This window comes from Aotus nancymaae, unplaced genomic scaffold, assembly GCF_030222135.1.
Source record: "Aotus nancymaae isolate 86718 unplaced genomic scaffold, 86718_ANA_hifiasm-v0.15.2.pri h1tg000108l, whole genome shotgun sequence".
In the NCBI taxonomy this organism is placed as follows: Eukaryota; Metazoa; Chordata; class Mammalia; order Primates; family Aotidae; genus Aotus; species Aotus nancymaae.
The window spans coordinates 34,584,142-34,606,577 of record NW_026988523.1 but is presented as its reverse complement, the minus strand read 5'-3'; the positions used below and the strand labels follow the sequence as shown (position 1 = coordinate 34,606,577).

General features: G+C 52.1%; 2 protein-coding genes across 4 annotated transcripts; one reads left to right on the top strand and one right to left on the bottom strand.

Annotated features, from left to right (window-relative positions):
* The first annotated feature begins 546 nt into the window (after window positions 1-546).
* LOC135272277 (lysosomal acid glucosylceramidase-like) lies at window positions 547-20,218 on the top strand. 3 transcript variants are annotated; one of them, XM_064370587.1, is made up of 12 exons: window positions 547-713; window positions 10,791-10,882; window positions 11,250-11,337; window positions 11,575-11,766; window positions 11,890-12,036; window positions 12,988-13,121; window positions 13,330-13,502; window positions 14,021-14,258; window positions 14,876-15,100; window positions 15,480-15,643; window positions 16,165-16,281; window positions 16,373-20,218. In XM_064370587.1, the coding sequence occupies exons 2-12, from the start codon at window positions 10,856-10,858 to the stop codon at window positions 16,473-16,475; spliced, it is 1,608 nt and encodes a 535-aa protein (XP_064226657.1). In that variant the 5' UTR covers window positions 547-713; window positions 10,791-10,855; the 3' UTR covers window positions 16,476-20,218. The 3 variants fall into 3 exon arrangements, with proteins under 3 accessions (XP_064226657.1, XP_064226654.1, XP_064226655.1); XM_064370584.1 differs by lacking the exons at window positions 547-713; window positions 16,165-16,281 and having other exon boundaries at window positions 10,698-10,882; XM_064370585.1 differs by lacking the exons at window positions 547-713; window positions 11,250-11,337 and having other exon boundaries at window positions 10,699-10,882.
* On the bottom strand, window positions 17,020-22,355 carry MTX1 (metaxin 1). The gene is given in 10 exon segments (XM_012476274.3): window positions 17,020-17,358; window positions 17,451-17,605; window positions 18,064-18,140; window positions 18,266-18,448; window positions 18,614-18,706; window positions 20,538-20,617; window positions 20,750-20,819; window positions 21,826-22,136; window positions 22,139-22,183; window positions 22,186-22,355. Coding segments are annotated over 10 exon segments (1,398 nt in total). The 5' UTR covers window position 22,355; the 3' UTR covers window positions 17,020-17,143.
* Between the last annotated feature and the right edge of the window lie 81 nt (window positions 22,356-22,436).

The following is a 22,436-nucleotide window of genomic DNA, read 5'->3' as shown; positions in this document are numbered from 1 at the left end:
CACAGTGGGGCCTTGTAAACAGCTTCAGAACCCTATGCTTGTAGGGGCAACGTGGTACCCTCCAAGGAAGCCAGGGAGGAGGGAGGAGCAGTGCCCAGAGATGGCGTCAGGCTGCAAGACTTCGTGAATAATCCACCATCATAACAACTCAGCCTCAGGAAGGGCTGGGGCGTGGCCAGGACGACATTAGATAGGAGGCGGTGGGCTCTGGGATTCCCAGGGGGCAGCTTCTGGGCACAGGACGTTTCCTAACCCGAGGATCTCTAAAGAAGCAGCTTAGGAATCCTGCTGAGCTTCGGTGGGCTGGACTCACTGTGAGAATTCAATCGCCCCCCGCCACTATAGCTGTTCTGGCGCGAAAACGCTGCGACGCACGCGTAGTTCTCGCGTTCGGCGCCCTCTCCCTTTCCAAATACGCTTGCGCCCCATCTTGGCTATGGCTGGTCAGCGAGAGTTGTCCGTCTCCACTTAGACCAATGAGACTTGTGGAGGGCCTCTGAGTCCCGCCTCTGGGCGAGTGGCCATCTCTTTTCCGAGTGAAGCCCCGCTTCCTCCGGGCTGCTTTTCTTGCGGCTGCGCTTGGTGGGGCTGTATCCTGGCATCCGCACTTACTGCGCTGGACCCTAGTGTCCCGTCCCGCCCACGCGCCTTTGCAGGCTGCGGCGGGACTTCCTTTTGCCTCCGGTTGGGGTTGCTGTTTCGCTTCGCCGACGGTAGGCGTTGTAAATATTTCGCCCTTTGGGTCTTAGCTGTCCCCTCCCTGCGTTCGCACTTAACCTTTTTCATCATCATTATTTTCACTGGTAAGAATGGTCAAATTTTAGTAATGAAGAAGAAATTATAAAATCTTCAAGTCCTTGTATCCGCTTGCTTTTTGAGGAGTGGAGTGAGAAAAAGGTTATATAATTCATGCGTTTTTCAAACATGTGACAAACGTTCCCGGAGCGCGGCGACTAGCTCCGGAGTCGGGATGCGCACAGGGGCTGCAGTTGGGAGCCAGGACGGACTGGTCCCTACCCTGCCCGCTGACGATTGGCCGGCCACTGCCTTTGACGAGCTGGGCGATATAACTGCCATTAAGCCATTTGTGCAATTAATCACAACAGTGATAAGAGTGACAAAAGAGCTACTCGAGAGGCTGAGGTGGGAGGATCGCTTGAGCCCAGGAGTTCGAGACCAGCCTGGGAGACAGTGAGACCCTATCTGAAAAAAAGGGGGATAAAGAAGTGACAAGGAAGATGTGAGGGCTATGGGTTTGTGTTACCGGAGATGCGTGGGGCGGGGAGGTGACGGGGGAGGCGGGGCGCGATGTTGTTAGGGAAAGTGACATCCGGGCTGAATTCTGAAAGAATAAACCTTAACTAGGCTAAGCGGTGGGGAATAGTGATGCGTTCTGAAGGAGGGGAAGAAGAGCCTGGCAAGTCCATGGCAGGTTGTAATTGGATGCTGGTCTCCCTCAACACTTGCCTCCTACAGTCTGATTTCTACACAGCAGCCAAAGTGATCTCTTAAAAATACACATCTGGGGCTGGGCGCGGTGGCTCACGCCTGTAATCCCAGCACTTTGGGAGGCCGAGGCAGGCGCATTGCCTGAGGTCAGGAGTTCGAGACCAGCCTGATCAACATAGTGAAACCCTGTCTCTACTAAAAATACAAAAAAAAAAAAAAAAAAAAAAATTAGCCAGGAGTGGTGGCAGGCGCCTGTAATCCCAGCTACTCGGGAGGCTGAGGCAGGAGAATCGCTTGAATCCGGGAGGCGGAGGTTACAATGAGCCGAGATGGCGCCATTGCACTCCAGCTTGGGTGACAGAGCGAGACTCTGTCTCAAAAAAAAAAAAAAAGCCCATTTGGAGTGGGCATGGTGGCTCACACCTGTAATCCAGCACTTTGGGAGGCGGATGTGGGTGGATCATGAGGTCAGGAGTTCAACACTGGGAATTCAGGCGTGAATCACCACACCTGGCCACACAACTGAACCAGCCTGGCCAAGATGGTAAAACCCCTCTCTACTAAAAATGCAAAAAAAAATATAGGGCCAGGCGAGGTGGCTTACGCCTGTAATCCCAGCACTTTGGGAGGCTGAGGCGGGTGGATCACCTGAGGTCAGAAGTTTGAGACCAGCCTGACCAACTAGGTGAAACCCTGTCTCTACAAAAAAAAAAAAAAAAAAAAAAAAAAAAAAGATATTAGCTGGGCATGGTGGCAGGCGCCTGTAATCTGGTATTCAGGAGGCTGAGGCAGAAAATTGCTTGAACCTGGGAAGTGGAGGTTCCAGTGAGCTGAGATCATGTCAACACACACACACACACACACACAACTGATCTTGTCACTTCCCATTCCCAAACTCTAGAGTGAATTTCCCTCTTAGAACAAAATTCAGACTCCTTACTATGGCCACCAAGACCCTACACAATCTGACCTGCAATGTCCTTTTCCAAGGTCACTTTTTACCAGTATCCATCTCACTCACACTGCTCCAGCACTCTCTATGCTTTCAGTTTATTTTTCTTTCTTTCTTTTTTTTTTTAGATGGAGTCTTGGTCTGTCACCCAGGCTGGAGTGCAGTGGCGTGACCTTGGCTCACTGCAACCAAGAGCAGTGGGGTGATCTTGGCTCACTACAAGCTCCGCCTCCCTTCTGAGTTCAAGCAATTCTGCCTCAGCCTCCTGAGTAGTAGGGATTACAGGCCTGCACCACCAGGCCCAGCTAATTTATTTATATATATATATTTTTTTGAGGCGGAGTTTCACTGTTGTTACCCAGACTGGAGTGCAATGGCGCAATCTCGGCTCATCGCAACCTCCGTCTCCTGGGTTCAAGCAATTCTCCTGCCTCAGCATCCCGAGTAGCTGGGATTACAGGTGCGCACCACCATGCCCAGCTAATTTTTTTTGTATTTTTAGTAGAGACGGGGTTTCACCTTGTTGACCAGGATGGTCTCGATCTCTTGACCTCGTGATCCACCTGCCTCGGCCTCCCAAAGTGCTGGGATTATAGGTGTGAGCCACCGCGCCCAGCCCAATTTTTATATTTTTAAAATAATTATTATGTTTTAAATATTTAATAATTTGGGGTTTCACCATGTTGTCCAGGCTGGTCTTGAACTCCTGACCAGAAGTGATCCGCCCATCTCAGCCCCCCAGAATGCTGAGATTATAGTTCGGAGCCACCACGCCTGACCCAGTATTTGTTTTATTTTTGTTATATTTATTTATTTAGAGACAAGATCTTTTTCTGTTGCTCAGGCTGAAGTGCTGTGGCAGGAACACAGCTCACTGCAGCCTCCACCACCTCGGCTGGCGATCCTCCCACCTCAGCCTCCAAGTAGCTGAGACTACAGGTGTGCACCACCACGCCTGGCTATTTTTTTATTTTACTCTGTTGACCAGGTTTGTCTCAAACTTCTGGGCTCCACCGTCATCCTGCCTTAACCTCCCAAAGTGCAGGGATTATAGGCATAAGCCACTGTGCCTGGCTGGTGTTCAGTATTTGAATCCATATTTTCTGTAGCCAAATCCGAAGTCCCTTTGTTAGGTCTCACTTTTACTTTAATAATTGTGTTCAGGCCGGGCACACTGGCTCATGCCTGTAATCCCAGCACTTTGGGAGGCTGAGGTGGGTGGATCGGCTGAGGTCAGGAGTTCAAGACCAACCTAGCCAACATGGTGAAACCCTGTCTCTACTGAAAATACAAAACATTCGCCAGGTGTGATGGCAGGTGCCTGTAGTCCCAGCTACTCAGGAGGCTGAGGCAGGAGAATTGTTTGAACCTGGGAGGCGGAGGATGCAGTGAGTGGAGATCGCAGCATTGCACTCCAGCCTGGGCGACAGAGCAAGACTCTGTCTCAAAAAAATAAAATAAATAAATAAATAAATAAATGTGTTCAGAGTCAGCATTATTCTTCCTGAAGTTTACCACTACTTTGCTTCAGACCACACCAAGAACACTCCCTGCAACACTGACAAGCAAGACCTTGAATAGTGGAGTGTGGTTGGTAAGAGCTCATTTATTCAACAAACATTGAGCACCTATTCTGTGCTTACCTCTAAATGAAAAACTGGTGCTATTATTTATTTTTTTAGGAGACAGGGCTTTCCCTGTGTTGCTCAGGTTCATCTCAAACTCCTGGGCTTGAGAGATCCTCTCCCCTGATCCTCCCAAGTAGTTGGATATACAGGCTCCAGCGACCGTACTTGGCTGAGTGAAGAGCTTTGAGATTTAGAAGAAATAGGAACCATGAAATTTACTTTGCGACTGTTTACAACCTTTAAGGAGGACTGAAAAGGCATTCCTGAAGCATGTCAGAGGCTGGCTGTATGACGTGATGACTCAGAGCTGCTTGGAATTTAGAGTAGGATAGATATGAGCTTAGGCTTCACTCTGCCACACATTTCAATTCTCTAAGTCTTAGTTTTCTTATCTGCAATGTAGAGTTGTCAGGCTAATCCATGTAATAAGCACTCGTGAAAGATTGACTTATCTTGCAGAAAATTGGAAGACAGCATAAGAGGTACAAGGACCTTTCATCTGCTGTGGTTACTGTTGAAGAGCTGGTAAATCACATGAATCTGATGGTAAAACCACACCATAAGGTCAGACTCGGCGGCTCACACCTGTAATTCCAGCACTTTGGGAAACCGATGCAAGAGGATTGCTTGAGCTCAGGAATTTGAGACCAGACTAGGCAACCTGTTTCTACAAAAAGTAAAAAAATTAGCTTGGTATGGTGCTGTGCACTTCTGGTCCCAGCTACTCAGGAGGCTGAGGTGGGAGGGTCCCTTGAGCCCAGATGATGGAGGCTGCAAGTAAGCCAGGATCACACCATTGCATTCCAGCCTGGGTGACAGTGTGAGACCCTGTCTTAAAAAAGACAAAAACAGGCCGGGCACGGTGGCTCACGCCTATAATCCCAGCACTTTGGGAGGCCGAGGCGGGTGGAACGAGGTCAAGAGATCGAGACCATCCTGGTCAACATGGTGAAACCCCATCTCTACTAAAAATACAAAAATTAGCTGGGCATGGTGGCGCGTGCCTGTAGTCCCAGCTACTCAGGAGGCTGAGGCAGGAGAATTGCTTGAACCCAGGAGGTGGAGGTTGCGGTGAGCCAAGATCGTGCCATTGCACTCCAGCCTGGGTAACAAGAGCGAAACTCCCGTCTCAAAAAAAAGAAAAAGACAAAAACCAAAAAAACCCACACCCTAATGGGTAAGGGGCAACAGGGGTCCCACCCAAGAGTGAAATTATTTTTGGTGTCAGTAATCAGAGAGAGTAATATATCCTCAGGCTAGAAACTAGAGCTGAATGATGGCTCACGCCTATAGTCCTAGCACTTTGAGAGGCTGAGGTAGATGGATTGCTTGAGCTCAGGAGTTCAAGACCAGCCTGGACAACAAGCAAGACCCCATCTCTTGAAAAAAAAAAAAAAAAAAAAGGCCGGGCATGGTGGCTCACGCCTGTAATCCAAGCACTTTGAGGCCAAGGTGGGCGGATCACCTGAGGTTGGGAGTTCAAGACCAGCCTGACCAACATGGTGAAACCCTGTCTTTAAATAAAAGGAAAAAAAAATAGTTGGGCATGGTAGCACGTACCTGTAGTGCCAGCTACTATGGAGGCTGAGGTGGGATTGATTGGGCCTGAGAGGTAAAGGCTGTAGTGAATTTGATTGTATCTAGATCCTGTCTATAAAATAAAATAAAATAATTAGAGCTGAAAGGACAGATTCTAAGGTTAACTGGTAGTAGTTCATTCATTTATCTGTATAATAAGTACTTTTTGAACACCTACTCTCTGCTGTGCATGGAATGAACAAGTGTCTTTATTTGACTTGAACACAGACCACAGAAGTAACTAACAGCGGAACTAGAGAGGCACCCTCCATGGGACCTAAAAAACTAGGAAGCTGCGATATGATACCTGTCAGTCTCCAAGGGCTGGAGTTTGCTGAGACAGACCTGCACTCCAGGACAAGGCTGGCTAGGATGGGCTCAAAATTGCTGCTGGGTCAGCTAAACTATTTCTTTTTTTTTTTTTTTTTTTTTTGAGACGGAGTTTTGCTCTTGTTACCCAGGCTGGAGTGCAATGGCGCGATCTCGGCTCACCGCAACCTCCGCCTCCTGGGTTCAGGCAATTCTCCTGCCTCAGCCTCCTGAATAGCTGGGATTACAGGCACGCACCACCATGCCCAGCTAATTTTTTGTATTTTTAGTAGAGACGGGGTTTCACTTTGTTGACCAGGATGGTCTCGATCTCTTGACCTCGTGATCCACCCGCCTCGGCCTCCCAAAGTGCTGGGATTACAGGCGTTAGCCACCGCGCCCGGCCCAGCTGAACTATTTTTATACTTCTACTTTTCACTTATATTTATGTCTTCCCTGGGCATATGGCTGTCTTTTTGCTTGCTTGTTTTTCTGAGACAGAGGCTTGCTCTGTCACCCAGGCTAGAGTGCAGTGGCACAATCTCAGCTCATTGCAACCTCTGCCTCCAAGGTTCAAGCTATTTTCCTGCCTCAGGCTCCGGAGTATCTGGGATTACAGGCACACACCACCATGCCTAGCTAATTTTTTGTATTTTTAGTATAGATGGGGTTTCAACATGTTGGCCAGGCTGGTCTCGAACTCCTGACCTCGTGATCTGCCGGTCTTGGCTTCCCAAATTTGGTTTTGGGATTACAGGCTTGAGCCACCCCAGTCAGCTAGTCTAGTCTCTCTCTCTCTTTTTTTTTTTTTTTTTAAGTAAAGAGATCTATGTGGGCTAGGCATGGTGGCTCACTCCTATAATCCCAGCACTTTGGGAGGCTGAGGTGGGCGGATCACCTGAGGTCAGGAGTTTGAGACCAGCCTGCCCAACACAAAGAAACCTCGTCCCTACTAAAAATACAAAATTAGGGCTGGGTGCCGTGGCTCACACCTGTAATCCAAGCACTTTGTGAGGCTGAGGCGGGCGAATCACGAGGTCAGGAGATAGAGACCATCCTGGTCATGGTGAAACCCCGTCTCTACTAAAACAAAAAATTAGCCGGGCGCGGTGGTGTGCACCTGTAGTCCCAGCTAAGGCAGGGGAATTGCTTGAACCCGGGAGATGGAGATTGCAGTGAGTCAAGATCGTGCCACTGCACTCCAGCCTGGCGACAGAGAAAGACTCCGTCTCAAAAACAAACAAACAAACAAACAAAAAAAACAACTAAAATTAGCCAGACATGGTGGCACATGCCTGTAATCCCAGCTACTCAGGAGGCTGAGGCAGGAGAATCACTTAAATCTTGAACGGGAGGCAGAGGTTGTGGTGAGTCGAGATCGTGCCATTGCACTCCAGCCTGCGCAACAAGAAAAAAAAAAAAAGCCCGGGCGTGGTGGCTCATGCCTCTAATCCCAGCACTTTGGGATGCCAAGGCAGGTGGATCACAAGGTCAAGAGATGAAGACCATCCTGGCCAACATGGTGAAACCTCAGCTCTACTAAAAATACAAAAATTATCTAGGCATGATAGCACGCACCTGTAGTCCCAGCTACTCGGGAAGCTGAGGCAGGAGAATCGCTTGAATGTGGGAGGGGGACATTACAGCAAGCCAAGATTGCACCACTGCACTCCAGCCTGGTGACAGAGCGAGACTCTGTCTTGGGAAGAAAAAAAAAAAAAAAGATACATGTCTAGGAATTTGCTGCAGCATTGTTTATTTATTTACTTATTATTATTTTGAGTCGGAGTTTTGCCCTTGTTGCCCAGGCTGGAGTGCAATGGCGTGATCTTGGCTCTCAGCTCACTGCAACCTCCACCTCCCGGATTCAAGCGATTCTCCTGCCTTAGCCTCATGAGTAGCTGGGATTACAGGCATGCGGCACCATGCCCAGCTAATTTTGTATTTTTTTTTTTTTTTTTTTTGAGACGGAGTTTCGCTCGTTACCCAGGCTGGAGTGCAATGGCGCGATCTCGGCTCACCGCAACCTCCGCCTCCTGGGTTCAGGCAATTCTCCTGCCTCAGCCTCCTGAGTAGCTGGGATTACAGGCACGCGCCACCATGCCCAGCTAACTTTTTGTATTAGTAGAGACGGGGTTTCACCATGTTGACCAGGATGGTCTCGATCTCTTGACCTTGTGATAATTTTGTATTTTTAGTGGAGATGGGGTTTCTCCATGTTGGTCAGGCTGGTCCAGAACTCCCAGCCTCAGGTGATCTGCCTGCCTCAGCCTCCCAAAGTGCTGGGATTACAGGCATGAGCCACTGTGCCTGGCCTGTTATTTTTTGATACAGGGTCTTGCTTTGTTGCCCAGCCTGGTGTGCAGTGGTGTGGTCATCCCTCACCTCAATCTCTCAGGCTCAGGTGATCCTCCTGCCTCAGGCTCCCAAGTAGCTAGAACCACAGGTGCACACCACCATGCCCGGCCAATTAAAAAAAAATCATTTCTAGTGACCAGGCATGGTGGCTTATACCTGTAATCCCAGCACTTTGGGAGGACAAGGCAGGCAGATTGCTTGAGTCCAGGAATTTGAGACCAGCCTGGGAAACTTATGGAGACCCCATTTCTCTGCGCCACCAAAAAAATTTTATTTTCTAGAGACAGTCTCCCTATGTTGCACAGGCTGGTCTTGAACTCCTGGCCTCAAGGGATCCTCTCATCTTAGTTTCCTTAAAGGATGAGGTTATAGGCATGAGCCACCACACCAGGCCTGAGCTAACTCCTTTTCAAGTGCTATCCAAAGGGGACAGAAGAATGTGATTGTGGCCACCTAGTATGCCCCTAGTGGCCACTGCAGTGAGGCTTAGGTGTTTGAGAAGAGGCACTGAGGGCAGTGGCTCTCAGGCACCCCCTAGGGGCATTTTGGAAATTTGTGGGGCATCTTTTATAGAGACAGTGATTAGGAGGCACTTTGAGAATTCAGTGGATGGGGCCCAAGGAAGGGTGGCCGTTCTGCAACGTGTGGGAGCACATCCTGCACAAGGAGGAAGTCGCCCATTTCACCTGACTTACACAATATAAAATCAAATACGAATCAGTAGGACTTTATTATAAAATATTGCAGAAAAGTTTCACAATTTTTTGTAGAAAAAGCCCAATCAGGGCTGGGCACAGTGGCTCAAGCCTGTAATCCCAGAACTTTGGGAGGCCGAGGCGGGTGGATCACCTGAGGTCAGGAGGTCGAGATCAGCCTGGCCAACACGGTGAAACTTCATCTTGACTAAAAATACAGCAATTAGCCAGGCTTGGTGGCATGTGCCTGGAATCCCAGCTACTCGGGAGGCTGAGGCAGGAGAATCGCTTGAACCTGGGAGGCAGAGGTTGCAGTGAGCTGAGATTGGCCACTGCACTCCTGACTGGGTGACAGAGTGAGACTCTATCTCAAAAAAAAAAAAAAAAAAAAAGCAGGAAGTCTGGAAGGGGTGGAGATGGACACAGTGAGGCACCTAGTTCAGATCTACAACTTGACACCCACCTCTGTGCCAGGCTGTCTATAAGGATATGAGGCTATTTAGAATGAGTGAGACGTTCCTTCAGGGAACTCCAGGAATGTAGGCCTAACATGTTGTAATGTTTAGTGCCATTGGTGTACTAGAGACACTTATGACACTCAAACCTCACAGCCATTCTGTGAGGTAGGAGTTAGCACCCCCCTTTAATAGATGAAACAGAGGCTTAGAGTGATTGATTTATTGAAGGTCAAACAGCCAGTAAATGGTGTAGCCAGGATGCCAACCTTGCCATCTCACTGAGATTGTACAAAAAAAGATACACACCACAAATAGATCCCAGGCACCTACTAAGTTGTCAGGCACTGCACTTACCTCCCCGACTGCAGAAACCACCCTGCGAGGTTGTGGCACTGCCTCCATTTTCCAGGTGAGAAAATAGGCTGAGCTCTGGACGTAGGTCATGACTGTGTGTACCACTCCCATTAGATCTCATTTGATGCGGTTCATGAGGCACTGAGGATGTGGCTTTGTATAACACTTTCTGGTTTCTGAACTACTTTACAAATCTCCCTGTCCTGTAAGGAAGGAAGAACAATTATTACCATCTGCATCTGGAAGCCAATTGCCCTTTAGAGATATGGCTGCAATTGCCTCACTGCCTGTGTCATGTGACTGTCTCAGGCCCTTGATGATGAAACAAGGGAAGGCTCAGAGGACCCGCACTGACTACTCCCTCCAGTCCTGCCTTCCCACTGCAGTGTCCCACCCTCCCTGACCCTTACACTTCACTTCACTTTTTCCTGTGTGTTGCCATACTGGATAATTCCCTACCCACGAATGGTCCCTCTCATCTCAGAGAGCTCTCCATGCACACCTGTTACTGTTTCTGTCTTTATTTGTAAATATCTGTTTCTGACTTCTATGCCTCACACACCTCTATAGGGCAAATAATGTGTCTTGAACATCTCGATAGCCTCAGCATTTTGTGCGGTGAAGTTTTTTGTTTTGTTTTCGTTTTTTTGTATCAGCTTTATTTTGACAGTTTTGAAATTTTTATCAAAAAAGCAGTATGACTGCTGTGGTTCCCATCCTCTGGGATTGAGGAGCCTCTACCCGATTCTTCACCCAGATCTGTGTTCTAGGCTCTTCCTAAAGTTGTCACTCACACATGCCCTCCACAGTTTTATAGGGTGTATAAACTGTAACAGCTTGGAGGAAGCCAGTTGCCCTTTACAAATATGGCTGCAATTACCTCGCTGCCTGTGTCACGTGACTCTTTTAGTGTTCACATGACCCTTTCACATAGGGAAGCCAGAATTACCTGTAGGACTAATCTAGTGCTTATAGCTAAGGGAGGTACTGTATCCTCGTTTTTCTTTAGTGGATCCTCCATCCTTCAGAGACTCTGGAACCCCTGCGGTCTTCTCATCCAATGACCCTCAGGTGATGGAGTTTTCACGTCTTTCCAGAGAGGTAAGAGGGAGAGCTCCCAATCGGCCTCCTCACACAGCTTCTGGAACCCTGGCACTGGAATTCAGTGAATGACAGACTCTCTTTGAATGCAGGGTCATCATGTCTCTTTGAGCAAGAAGCAGATGGAGGGAGGGGTCGAAGTTGAAATGGGTGGGAAGAGTGGTGGGGAGCCTCCTGATTTGGGACGGGCAGAGAGCTGTCACCAGAGGGGTTGCAGGGAGGGCTGCACCCAGGTGTCTGTGGGCCTTGTCCTAATGAATGTGGGAGACTAGCCCATGGGCACCCTTAAGCAGCCAAGCCCTGCCCAGGAGAGTAGTTGAGAGGTAGAGGGGGCTTGCTTCTCAGCCGCCCCTCGTTCTGTCTTCAGGAATGTCCCAAGCCCTCGGGTAGGGTAAGCATGATGGCCGCCAGCCTCACGGGATTGCTTCTACTTCAGGCAGTGTCGTGGGCATCAGGTAAGTGAGTCAAGGCGGAGGGGAGGTAGCACAGAGGCTCCCTTCTGCCTTACAGTCGTGTGGCAGCCTTCTAGTAAACTGGTGGTAGACTCTGAGTAGGTGCTCAATAAGTCCTTTTGAGTGACTGAGACCAACTTTGGGCTGAGGCTGAAACCGTGCTCAGTCTCACCTAGCAGCTGTGTTCGTTCTCCACGTCTTCATCAGACCTCATGTCTGCTTGTGCTCCCTCCCTCCCAGGTGCCCGCCCCTGCATCCCTAAAAGCTTTGGCTATAGTTCGGTGGTCTGTGTCTGCAATGCCACATACTGTGACTCTGTCGACCCCCTGACCTTTCCTGCCCTCGGTACCTTCAGCCGCTATGAGAGCACACGCAGTGGGCGTCGGATGGAGCTGAGTACGGGGACCATCCAGGCTAATCGCACGGGCACAGGTAACCACTACAGCCCTCACCCCTGGGCCAGGCTGGGTCCTCCTAGAGGTAAACGGTGTCAGTGATCACCATGGAGTTTCTCCCCTGGGCACTGATGGCCTTATTCCCTGTGGATGTCCTCAGGCCTGCTACTGACCCTGCAGCCAGAGCAGAAGTTCCAGAAAATAAAGGGATTTGGAGGGGCCGTGACAGATGCTGCTGCTCTCAACATCCTTGCCCTGTCACTCCCTGCCCAGAATTTGCTACTTAAATCATACTTCTCTGAAGAAGGTGAGGAGGAAGGGGATGAGGTGACATAGTACCAGTGACATTTTTTTTTCTTTTTCTTTTCTGACACAGAATCTCACTCTGATGCCCAGACTGGAGTGCAGTGGTGCAATCTAGGCTCACAGCAAGCTCTGTCTCCCAGGCTATGGCGATTCTCCTGCCTCAGCCTCCTGAATAGCTGGGATTACAGGCGCACACCACTACTACCTGGCTAATTTTTGTATTTTTAGTAGAAATGGGGTTTCAGTGTTGGCCAGGCTACGCTCGAACTCCTGACCTCGAATCATCCATCCAACTCGGCCTCTCAAAGTGCTGGGATTACAGGTGTGAGCCACCAAGCCCGGCCAACACTTCTCTCTTTTTTGTGTATGTTGCGGGGGAGATGGAGTCTCACACTGTTGCTCAGGCTGGAATGCAATGGCGTGATTTCGGCTCACTGCAACTTCTGTCTCCCGGGTTCAAACAATTCTCCTGTGTCAGCCTCCTGAGTAACTGGCATTACAGGCACCCGCCACCATGCCTGGCTCATTTTTTGTATTTTTCATAGAGATGGCGTTTCACTCTGCTGGCCAGGCTGATCTCGAACTCCTGACCTTGTGATCCACCCACCTCGGCCTTTCAAAGTGCTGGGATTACAGGCGTGAGCAACCGGACCCAGCCCACACTTTTCTTTGACCTTTCTTTGGATCCTGACTTTAGCCTATCCCTGACATTGGTTCCTGTCTTAATGCCCAGTGAAATAAGATTTCCCACCAATCATCTGTTAAGTGCTTATGAACTCAGGCTCAGAAAGGCCTGTGCTTCACCCGGGTGCCGGCCTCCACAGGTCCAACCCTGGAGCCCAAGTTCCCTTTGGCTCTGACTCAGACACTATTAGGACTGGCAAGTGATAAGCAGAGTCCCATACTCTCCAATTGACTCAGACTACCATATCTTGGACATCCTTTTCTCTAGGAATCGAATATAACATCATCCGGGTACCCATGGCCAGCTGTGACTTCTCCATCCGCATCTACACCTATGCAGACACCCCTGACGATTTTCAGTTGTTCAACTTCAGCCTCCCAGAGGAAGATACCAGGCTCAAGGTGAGCTTTCTGGCTTCCTCAGGCCCTGATAGCCTTGATGTCTGGGGTTTGAGAAGCTGAAGGGGAGGCCTGCCCATAGAGCTATTTTGTCCCCAGCTGTTTTGTCCGGGGGTGGGAGGGTGGGGCTGATGGCTGAACCTGATACACTGGTTGGACTAGTATGTGTTCCAACTCTGGGTGCTTCTCTCTTCACTACCTTTGGCTCTAGATACCCCTGATTCACCGAGCCCTGCAGTTGTCCCAGCGTCCCATCTCACTCTTTGCCAGCCCCTGGACATCACCCACCTGGCTCAAGACCAATGGAGCAGTGAATGGGAAGGGGTCACTCAAGGGTCAGCCCGGAGACATCTACCACCAGACCTGGGCCAGATACTTCGTGAAGTAAGGGATCGGCAAGTCTGAGGGGTCAGAAGTGGCCTCCCCTTTGGCCACCCTGATCTATGTCCCAACCCTCAACCTGGTTTCAGTTCTAGATCTGTCTCTCCTCAGCTCACCTTTCTACCTTCTTGGGCCTTGCAGACTTGGGCCTGTCAATCTTGCCAACTCCACCAAGCTTCTTTAGAAGGAGTCTCACTCTATCACTCCGTCACCCAGGCTGGAGTGCAGTGGTGCTATCTTGGCTCACTGCAACCTCAGCCTCCTGAGTTCAAGTGATTCTCCTGCCTCAGCCTCCCAAGTAGCTGGGATTATAGGTGCCCGCCACCATGCCCAGCTAATTTTTGTGTTTTTAGTAGGGATGCGGTTTTGCCAGGTTGGTCAGGCTGTTCTCGAACTCCTGACCTCAAGTGATCCATCTGACTTGGCCTCCCAAAGTGCTGGGAGTACAGGTGTGAGCCACCACGCCCAGCCGATCTGGTCCACCTTCTTGGCCGCGTCATTCATGACCTTTCTTTTGCCAGGTTTCTGGATGCCTATGCTGAGCACAAGTTACAGTTCTGGGCAGTGACAGCTGAAAATGAGCCTTCTGCTGGGCTGTTGAGTGGATACCCCTTCCAGTGCCTGGGCTTCACCCCCGAACATCAGCGAGACTTCATTGCCCGTGACCTAGGTCCTACCCTCGCCAACAGTACTCACCGCAATGTCCGTCTACTCATGCTGGATGACCAACGTTTGCTGCTGCCCCACTGGGCACAGGTGGTAAGGCCCGGACCTCCATGGTGCCCCAGTGACCTCCAAATCTGGCATCCAAATGACTGGCTCCCAAACTTAGGGAGATTTCTCAGCTCAATTATGGATTCCTAGAGCGCCATCTCTCTGGACCTCCAGGGCCCCACAGATCCCCACAGTTGTCACTTTAAACCTCTCAGGACGGGGGTGGTGGCTCACATCTATAATCCCAGCACTTTGGGAGGCCAAGGTGGGCAGATCAGTTGAACCCAAGGAGGTCAAGACCAGCCTGGGAAACATGTGAAACCACATCTCTACAAAAAAAAAAAACAAACTATATATCTATATATATATACGTTTACACAAAAATTAGCTGGGTGTGGCACCCTTGTAGTCCCAGCTACTCAATGGGCTAAGGCGGGAAGACTGATTGAGCCTAGGAAGTTGAGGCTGCAGTGAGCTGTGATTATACCACTGTACTCCAGCCTGAGACAGAGTGAGTCCTGTCTCAAAAACAAAAGACATCCCTCCCACAACCTCTCTAGTTGCATTCTTCCCACCACTCCTCCTCAGGATTCCTAGAAGAGGAACTAGAAGTTCCAGAACGCTGTGTGCACGGTCCAGGGTCAGCGGCTCTTCCTTTGCAGGTACTGACAGACCCAGAGGCAGCTAAGTATGTTGATGGCATTGCTGTACATTGGTACCTGGACTTTCTGGCTCCAGTCAAAGCCACCCTAGGGGAGACACACCGCCTGTTCCCCAACGCCACGCTCTTTGCCTCAGAGGCCTGTGTGGGCTCCAAGTTCTGGGAGCAGAGCGTGCGGCTAGGCTCCTGGGATCGAGGGATGCAGTACAGCCACAGCATCATCACGGTGAGCCACCCCAGTCCCGCTTCCTGCAGGGCACACCTCAGACCCCTTCCTAGTCTCACCAAAGACGGACAGAAGACCTTCCTCTCCACCTTCTCCCCAGCTAGCCTGTCCTTTTGGGCAATTCTGGGGAACCATGCTTTTCTGTCCTGCCTTTGCTTCGCAGGTCTGCACACGTGACTGCCCCTTTGCAACTACTGAGGCACTTGCACCTGCCTCAGCTCCCCTTGAGATGCCTGTCTTCACGACCACCCTCCTTAGCTATTAAGGAGACAGTGCACTCCTGACGGGGCTGAGCTACCCACAGCCCCCTCTCCCTCATGTGACCCTCACCTACCCTCTCTGGGGACCCCCAGTGTTGAGCCTTCGTCTCTTTATCTAGAACCTCCTGTACCACGTGGTCGGCTGGACTGACTGGAACCTCGCCCTGAATCCCGAAGGAGGACCCACCTGGGTGCGTAACTTTGTCGACAGCCCCATCATTGTGGACATCACCAAGGACACGTTTTACAAACAGCCCATGTTCTACCACCTTGGCCACTTCAGGTGAGTGGAGGGCGGGCACCTCCATTCCATACCAGGCCTATCATCTCCTGCATGGGATGGCTTACATCACTCTACAGCATGTGGGAGCAGGAAGGTGTTTAGGGTGGGAACCTTGGGAGAGGCCACCCATCCCTTCTTGCACCATGGAGGCAGGAAGTGAGTAGGTAGCAACAGACAACCCCAATGCCTGAGGCTGGGGCTGCCATGCGGAAAGGCAGGGTCAGTGGCCAGCAGCATGGCTCTGGGACTAGAGAGCCAGGGCAGAGCTTCTGCAGGACTTATGGGGTGGGTAGGTGGGTGGGTGACTTTTTTTTTTTTTTTTAAGACAGGGTTTCATCATGTTGGCTAGGCTGGTCTTGAACCCCTGACCTCAGGTGATCTGCCTGCCTTGGCCTCCCAAAGTGCTGAGATTACAGGCGTGAGCCACCACGCGCAGCTGGGTGGGTGACTTCTTAGATGAGGGTTTCATGGGAGGTACCCCGAGGGCCAGAGTCCCTGACCATGTCTGTTCCCATATTCAGCAAGTTCATTCCTGAGGGCTCCCAGAGAGTGGGGCTGGCTGCCAGTGAGAAGAACGACCTGGACACAGTGGCACTGATGCATCCTGATGGCTCTGCCGTTGTGGTCGTGCTGAACCGGTGAGGGCAATGGCGGGGTCTGGGAAGTGGCTGAAGACAGGATGGGAGCCTTGGCAGGATCACACTCTCAGCTTCTCCTCCCCGCTCCTAGCTCCTCTAAGGATGTGCCTCTTACCATCGAGGATCCTGCTGTGGGCTTCCTGGAGACGATCTCACCTGGCTACTCCATTCACACCTACCTCTGGCGTCGCTAGTGATGGAACAGATTCCCAAGGAGGCACTGGGCTCAGCCTGGGCATTAAAGGGACAGAGGCAGTGCACACACTGTCTGTGGCTAGAGGCACAGCGGGGCCAGGGAGAGCTTACAGCGACGTAAGCCCAGGAATAGTGGTTTGGGTGACTCACTTTCCCCTCTAGGTGGTGCCAGGGCCTGGAGGCCCCTAGAACAAGATCAGAAAGCCCCAGTGTCCCCCAAGCCTCCATGCTGATGTGAGCGTGCGTTGTGTGCTGCCTGTTGTGGAAACTGGGCCCGGGCCCAGGCCTGGGGTGAGCTCATTGTCTGTGCAGGCGCAGGATGGGGATGAGGGTAAGGAAAAGGAGAGACTAGGAAATCTGGACCCAAAACTGGGGAATGGACTGTGTGTTTCCTGGAGATGCAGAACCGGGCCGTGGGGCAGCACTGTCAGCCTCAGGGAGGAAGCCCTATAGCACCACTGGGTAGGCTCAGGACCCAGATGGCTTCCATGGCACCAGCCAGGAATAATCGCAGCCCTTAAAGGAGAATATGTTTGAGCTCAGTCAGTGTGAGTGGCTTTATTCTGGGGGCAGCACCCCGTTTCTGGCTGTACCAACAGTGAGGAGGCACAGGGGCCTCTGGAATGCATGAGAGTAAAAAAACCAGTCCTGGGGGCATGAGGACCAATCATTCCTCTTCATCCTCCTCAGCCATGCCCAGGGCCTGGGTGCCTGGGGCCCGAGCAGGCGTTGCCCGCTGGATGGAGACTATGCCGCTGAGCAAGGCATAGCCCACCATGGCTGCCAGCCCTGCCAACACAGATAGGATCTGGTTCCGGCGCCCGTACGGCTCTTCCTCAGTCTCTGGGCCTGCTGGTGTCTGGCGTGGGGGTGGTACCTCAGCTGAGGGTCAAGGAAGGAAGGTGGGTTGGGGAACTTGTTCCTGGATCCCTGCCCACTCTCCCCAGGGCTGTCCCCGCCCATCTGCCCCTTACCTCCATCCCAGGGGAAGTAGAGACTGAGGATGTGGGTACAATAGGCACAGAGGTTGTGCAGCCCCTGCAGGTGGGCCTGCAGCTTCCCACTGGGCAGCTTGGCCTGCAGGAGCAGGGCCAAGTAGCTAAAGACGAAGGCGTCCAAGGAGGCAGGGCTGGGCAGAGAGAGAAGGGTAAGATGGAGGAGAACCACTGGGGCAGAGGGGTGAAGATAGAGCTGGAGGACGAGTCAGCCCCAGGAGGTGGGCTCTGGGCAGCAGGCGGCCACCAGGGAAGGACAGGACACACAGTTCTAGACCTGGTATGGGGAGAGTTCCCAGGTGGCGCCAGCCTGGCCCTGAATAGGACTCTATCCCGGGGCTGCATAAAGGGCACATTGAGTGCCCCACAGCCCTGCAGGCCCCTCCTGTGCCTGGCTGCCCTCCACTGTACCCTTTTGTACCTCTGAGAAGGCTCCGGCCCCACACACAGCCGCACTGTCACCAGGGCCAGTATCTGTCCCAAGGACCTCCTATCCAGAGCCTGAGCCAGCCCCAGCACCAGCCCCAGATGCTCCATCTGAACCCGTATCTTCTTCCAAGCCACCCACTGACACCCTTGGAGTCAGACTCACGCATCTCCAAAGAAGAACTTCTGAGGTCCCAGGCGCTGAGAGAGCAGGGTCAGACACTCCCGAGCCTCTCGGTAGAGCTGTAGGGACGACACAGGTAGGCTTGCAGCTGCGGGAACAGTGCCACCTCCCCTCCAGGCACTCCCTTTCCTGGCCATCATCATTAGGGCTCATCTCATACAATAGCCCCCTGTCTCAGAGCTACCTCCTTCTCCAACTCTTCCTCGTCCTCAGGCCTGTGCTCCCCACTCAGCAGCTGCAGCCGTTCCATGTACTGCCGCTGCATGCGGCCAGGCAGGAAGAAGTTGAGGGGAAAGGGCATAGCCTCTGCATACCACTTCCGGGTCACTTCCACATAGTTCTTGGTGTCTATCCAAAAAGTATGTACCTGGATTGTGTAGGCACGAAGAAACAGGCAGGTCTGAGCCAGTGCACCTGTCTGATTCAAGGTGGGCTCCTGACCCCCATGCTGCCCTGAGCCAGTGTGTGCGTGTGTGTGCGCCCGACCCCTCCCCTGCTGGGCATGGATGCTGGGAAGTCTGGGCACACTCACCAGCACCGGGAGCAGCTTCTCCTCCAGGAGAGACATGAAGGCCAGGGTGTCTGCCCCTTGCCGAGCTGACAGATCATAATCAGCATTGTACTTCTGTAAAGGAAACATCCATGGGGTGGACACTGAGGGGCTGCAGGGGCATTTCACCCAGGAGGAAGGAGTCCTGTCTGGTACCCCCCTCACTGGCCTCTGAGTGTAGCGGAGGTACAACAAGGAACTTTTCCTGCCAAGGCCCCCTTGCCTGGGCCCAGCCAGTAGCCTGTTGCTGTTGGCAAAAGGCCTGGGCCTTGGAGCCCGCTGGCCGTCAAGGTCCTGTGTCCATTGGGGAGAAGGAAGGAAGGCCCAGCCGCAAACTAGGAGCAGCTCCCAGAATTTCCATGGAAAGCTGGAAGGACGCCTGCTGACGGCAACTTTCTAACGGTGACTTCCCCAATCCAGACACCACAAAGCTAGCAGAGCAGAGCTCAGATGCAGCTGGGACTCAGTCCATGCCTCAGGAACCAGGGAGAGCCATCCTCACACTCCCTGGATCCAGGGAACCCACACCCAGGGCCCCCCAGCTCGTTCCCTCAGTGCCCAGCTCTTGGCTGTTTCTTCCACTTCATTCCATGGCCCAGGCACCACTACCACATACACATTCCACTCATACCCCCAGGTCTCAGCCTGCCCTACCTTTCCAGGCTCCAGTCCCTGCTTCTCAGCAACCCCTCCACATCCTGTGTAAGCTTTGTCCCCAAATAACCTCTTGAGCATGATCTTTAAATCTCCCTGAGCCTCCGTTTGTCCCCTGTGGAATGGGGGTAAGAATCTCTTTCTCTCAATGCCCCGTGTTAGGAAATAATTTATAACACTTTGGGAGCTGGAAAAGCTCTGTTCATACCTAAGGAATCAGGGCAGCGGCCGCGGCCCTGCCAGGAACTTTGGCTTTTATCTGGATCCTCTCTTTCCAGGCCTCTCCATTAATTCCCCAGGTCTGTAACCTTTGGGAGAGTAGAAATGAGGAAGTGTCCCACTCTGACACTGGGTTCCCTCTTGGAATCAGACCATCAGTGCTAGAAGAACCCTTGGAAAACGTGCGGGCTCAGCCCTCTAGTTTTACAAATAAGGGAGTGCACAGCCCTGAGAGGTCAAGTGGCCTGCTGAAGATCACACAGTCAGTGGCAGAGTAAAGAGCATAGCCTAGGCCTGCCCACTCCTCTAGTAATGCTCTTTCAACTTCTCCAACCTGGCTCTAAGTCTTGTCCATCCTTAGCCCCATATCTAGCCCAACCTAGTCCCCAAAAACAGGGAAGTGGCCCTTAGAAATCTCTGTCCAAGCTGGGTGTGGTGGCTCACGCCTATAATCCCAGCACTTTGGGAGGCCTAGGCAGGCGAATCCTAAGGTCAGGAGTTGGAGACCAGCCTGGCCAACATGGTGAAAACCCATATCTACTAAAAATAGAATTAGCTGGGCTTGGTGGCAGGGACCTGTAATCTCAGCTACTCGGGAGGCTGAGGCAGGAGAAGCACTTGAACCCTGTAGTCAGAGGTTGCAGTGAGTTCAGACTGCACCACTGCACTCCAGCCTGACCAGCAGTGCGAGACTCCATCTCAAAAAGAAAAGAAATCTCTTTGCAGTCCCACCATCAGAGGCCAACTGCTCTCTTCTGCTCTCTTTTGGCCTGTGCTCCTCTCCCTCCTGTCCGACAGGCAGAAGACACTGTGCCTCTGGATACCCCAACAGTGCCCTGAACTGCATCTCTTGCCGACTGCTTCAATATATCACAGCAACATTGTGTGTGTCTCCGCCATCAGACTGTGTGCTCCTTGATGCTCTGGGTCACCTGCATCTAGCATGACATATGTCTTGTGCTCAATAAATGTGTATTGTACAGAATTGACTCAATTTCTCTCATTGGCAGCCCCCTCTATGCAAGCCACCTACCTCTTTTCGAAGGTGGGTGATGATCTTGTGTGGTACTGAGATGACCTCTCCATGACTGGTCCGAAGGGCAGGCAGAGTTCCTGACATTGAGAGAGAAGTATACCAACCAGGCCCTTAGCTGCCTATTCACACATATTTGCAACACATTCCTGCCTATCTCGTGCTCCTCCCCTTTTACACACCCTTCCTCACCCCCAAAGGATACTGGGTACCTGAAGGGCTCCGCCAGGGGTTGCTGATCTTGTGCACCTTCAGTGGAGCACCAGTAAATCTGGCATAGGTCTGCAGGGAATGAAGCAGAAGGCAGAAAGGCAGGGCCATGGTCCCCACAAGGGGTATCAAGAAGAGAAATAACATTTATTGAATACCTATGTGCCATGCCCTATGCTTTGTATCCTAGTTCAGAAAAAAAAGGGTAAGACACTACCACTGCTATTTCACAAATGGACAACACAGGACTTAGATTACGGACATGTCCATGATTACAGGTCAGTCAGGAAAGTCCTTCCCTCTATCTCCTCCCCTGTCATCTACCTGGTGAACATCTATCCTCAGAAGCTTTTCCTAACGAGTATCCCTCTTCTTGGAAGCACTGACCATGCCCTTCTCTTTGGCACAATCTGTGGTCTATTCCTACTTATACCTGAATATTGTATTATATTTATTTGCTTTCCTATCTGCCTTTGCGTAAACTCAAGGGAAGGAACCAAATTTTATTCATCTTTGCATGGCAATATTTAGTATTTGGAAGAAATATAATAGATGCTTTTCAAAGCAGGAGTGATTGAGTAAATGAAGCTAACTAAGTCTGTCTGATTGCTAAGCTCTTTCTACAGAGCCTGGCTGTGAGTCGTTTGGTCCAACAAACAATAGGTTCAGTAAATGCTGTTAAGTGAGGAGGAGGAAAAGAACGGGGGTGAGGAGAAGGCAGGAATTCCAAGCCAGAGTAGGTCCCTGAGATAGTCCAGGCTAGTAAACCTCCGGATGGAAAAACAACGCTCAGAGAAGAAAAAGAATCGCCCCAAGGTCACACAGCCAGTTAATGGATGAGCAAGGACTAGAACCCATCTCCTGAACTCCCGACCAGGCGTCTTTTCATTGCTGCATGAAACCTAGAAAACTACAGCACAGGGCATTGAGCCCATAGCGGCCACGTACGCTCTATGACTGTCTCAGTTTCCCCCAATGCGCCCGTGCTGAGTAGCCCTGACAAAGTTCGGATGCTCGCTAGTTCGACCCCCTCCCCAGTCATCAAGGCACAGCAGAGGGCGCCGGCGCCTCCCCTCACCAGCACGGCCAGGCTGTCCAGGTCCACTGACGGCAGGCCCCAACCCCCTGACCAGCAGAATAGCTCCATGGGCGCCGCCATCTTGCCCGCCCTCTGTCCCGGAAACACTTCCTTCTGTGCTCCTGCCCTCCCCTGCACGGACCCGCCCCCCGCCACCGCCCCTCGGGTCGTGGCGGGCAGGGGACCTGGGGAGGTCCCCGGGGAAGCGAGACTTCTCCTGGCTCGACTGGCAGCCGCACTGCGGGGGACTGGGCCGCGGGCCTAGGGGAGGGACGGCCGCCGGCCCATCCGGAGCCGGGCCCCGTAGCGGGCAGCGCTGTCAGCCAGGCGCGCCTCGGAAAGTCACGGCGCTTCGGCGAGTGGAGCCCCGAACCCCCGTCGGTGCGGCAGGCCCAGAAGAGTGGGGTCTCGTGCGCCTGGGCCAGGTCTGGGGGCTCTTGCCAAACTGCACGTGGCCTGTACTGCTCTGGGGCCCCTCGGGGCTCGTCCCGGAGCGGGGACTGCGGGGGGGAGGTCCCCCGAGCAGCATGTTTTCCACAGCGCGTTATGTTTGGAGCAGGCCCTGCGCCGCCTGTCGCCATGGAAACAAAACAGGGGCGGTGGCGGCGGCC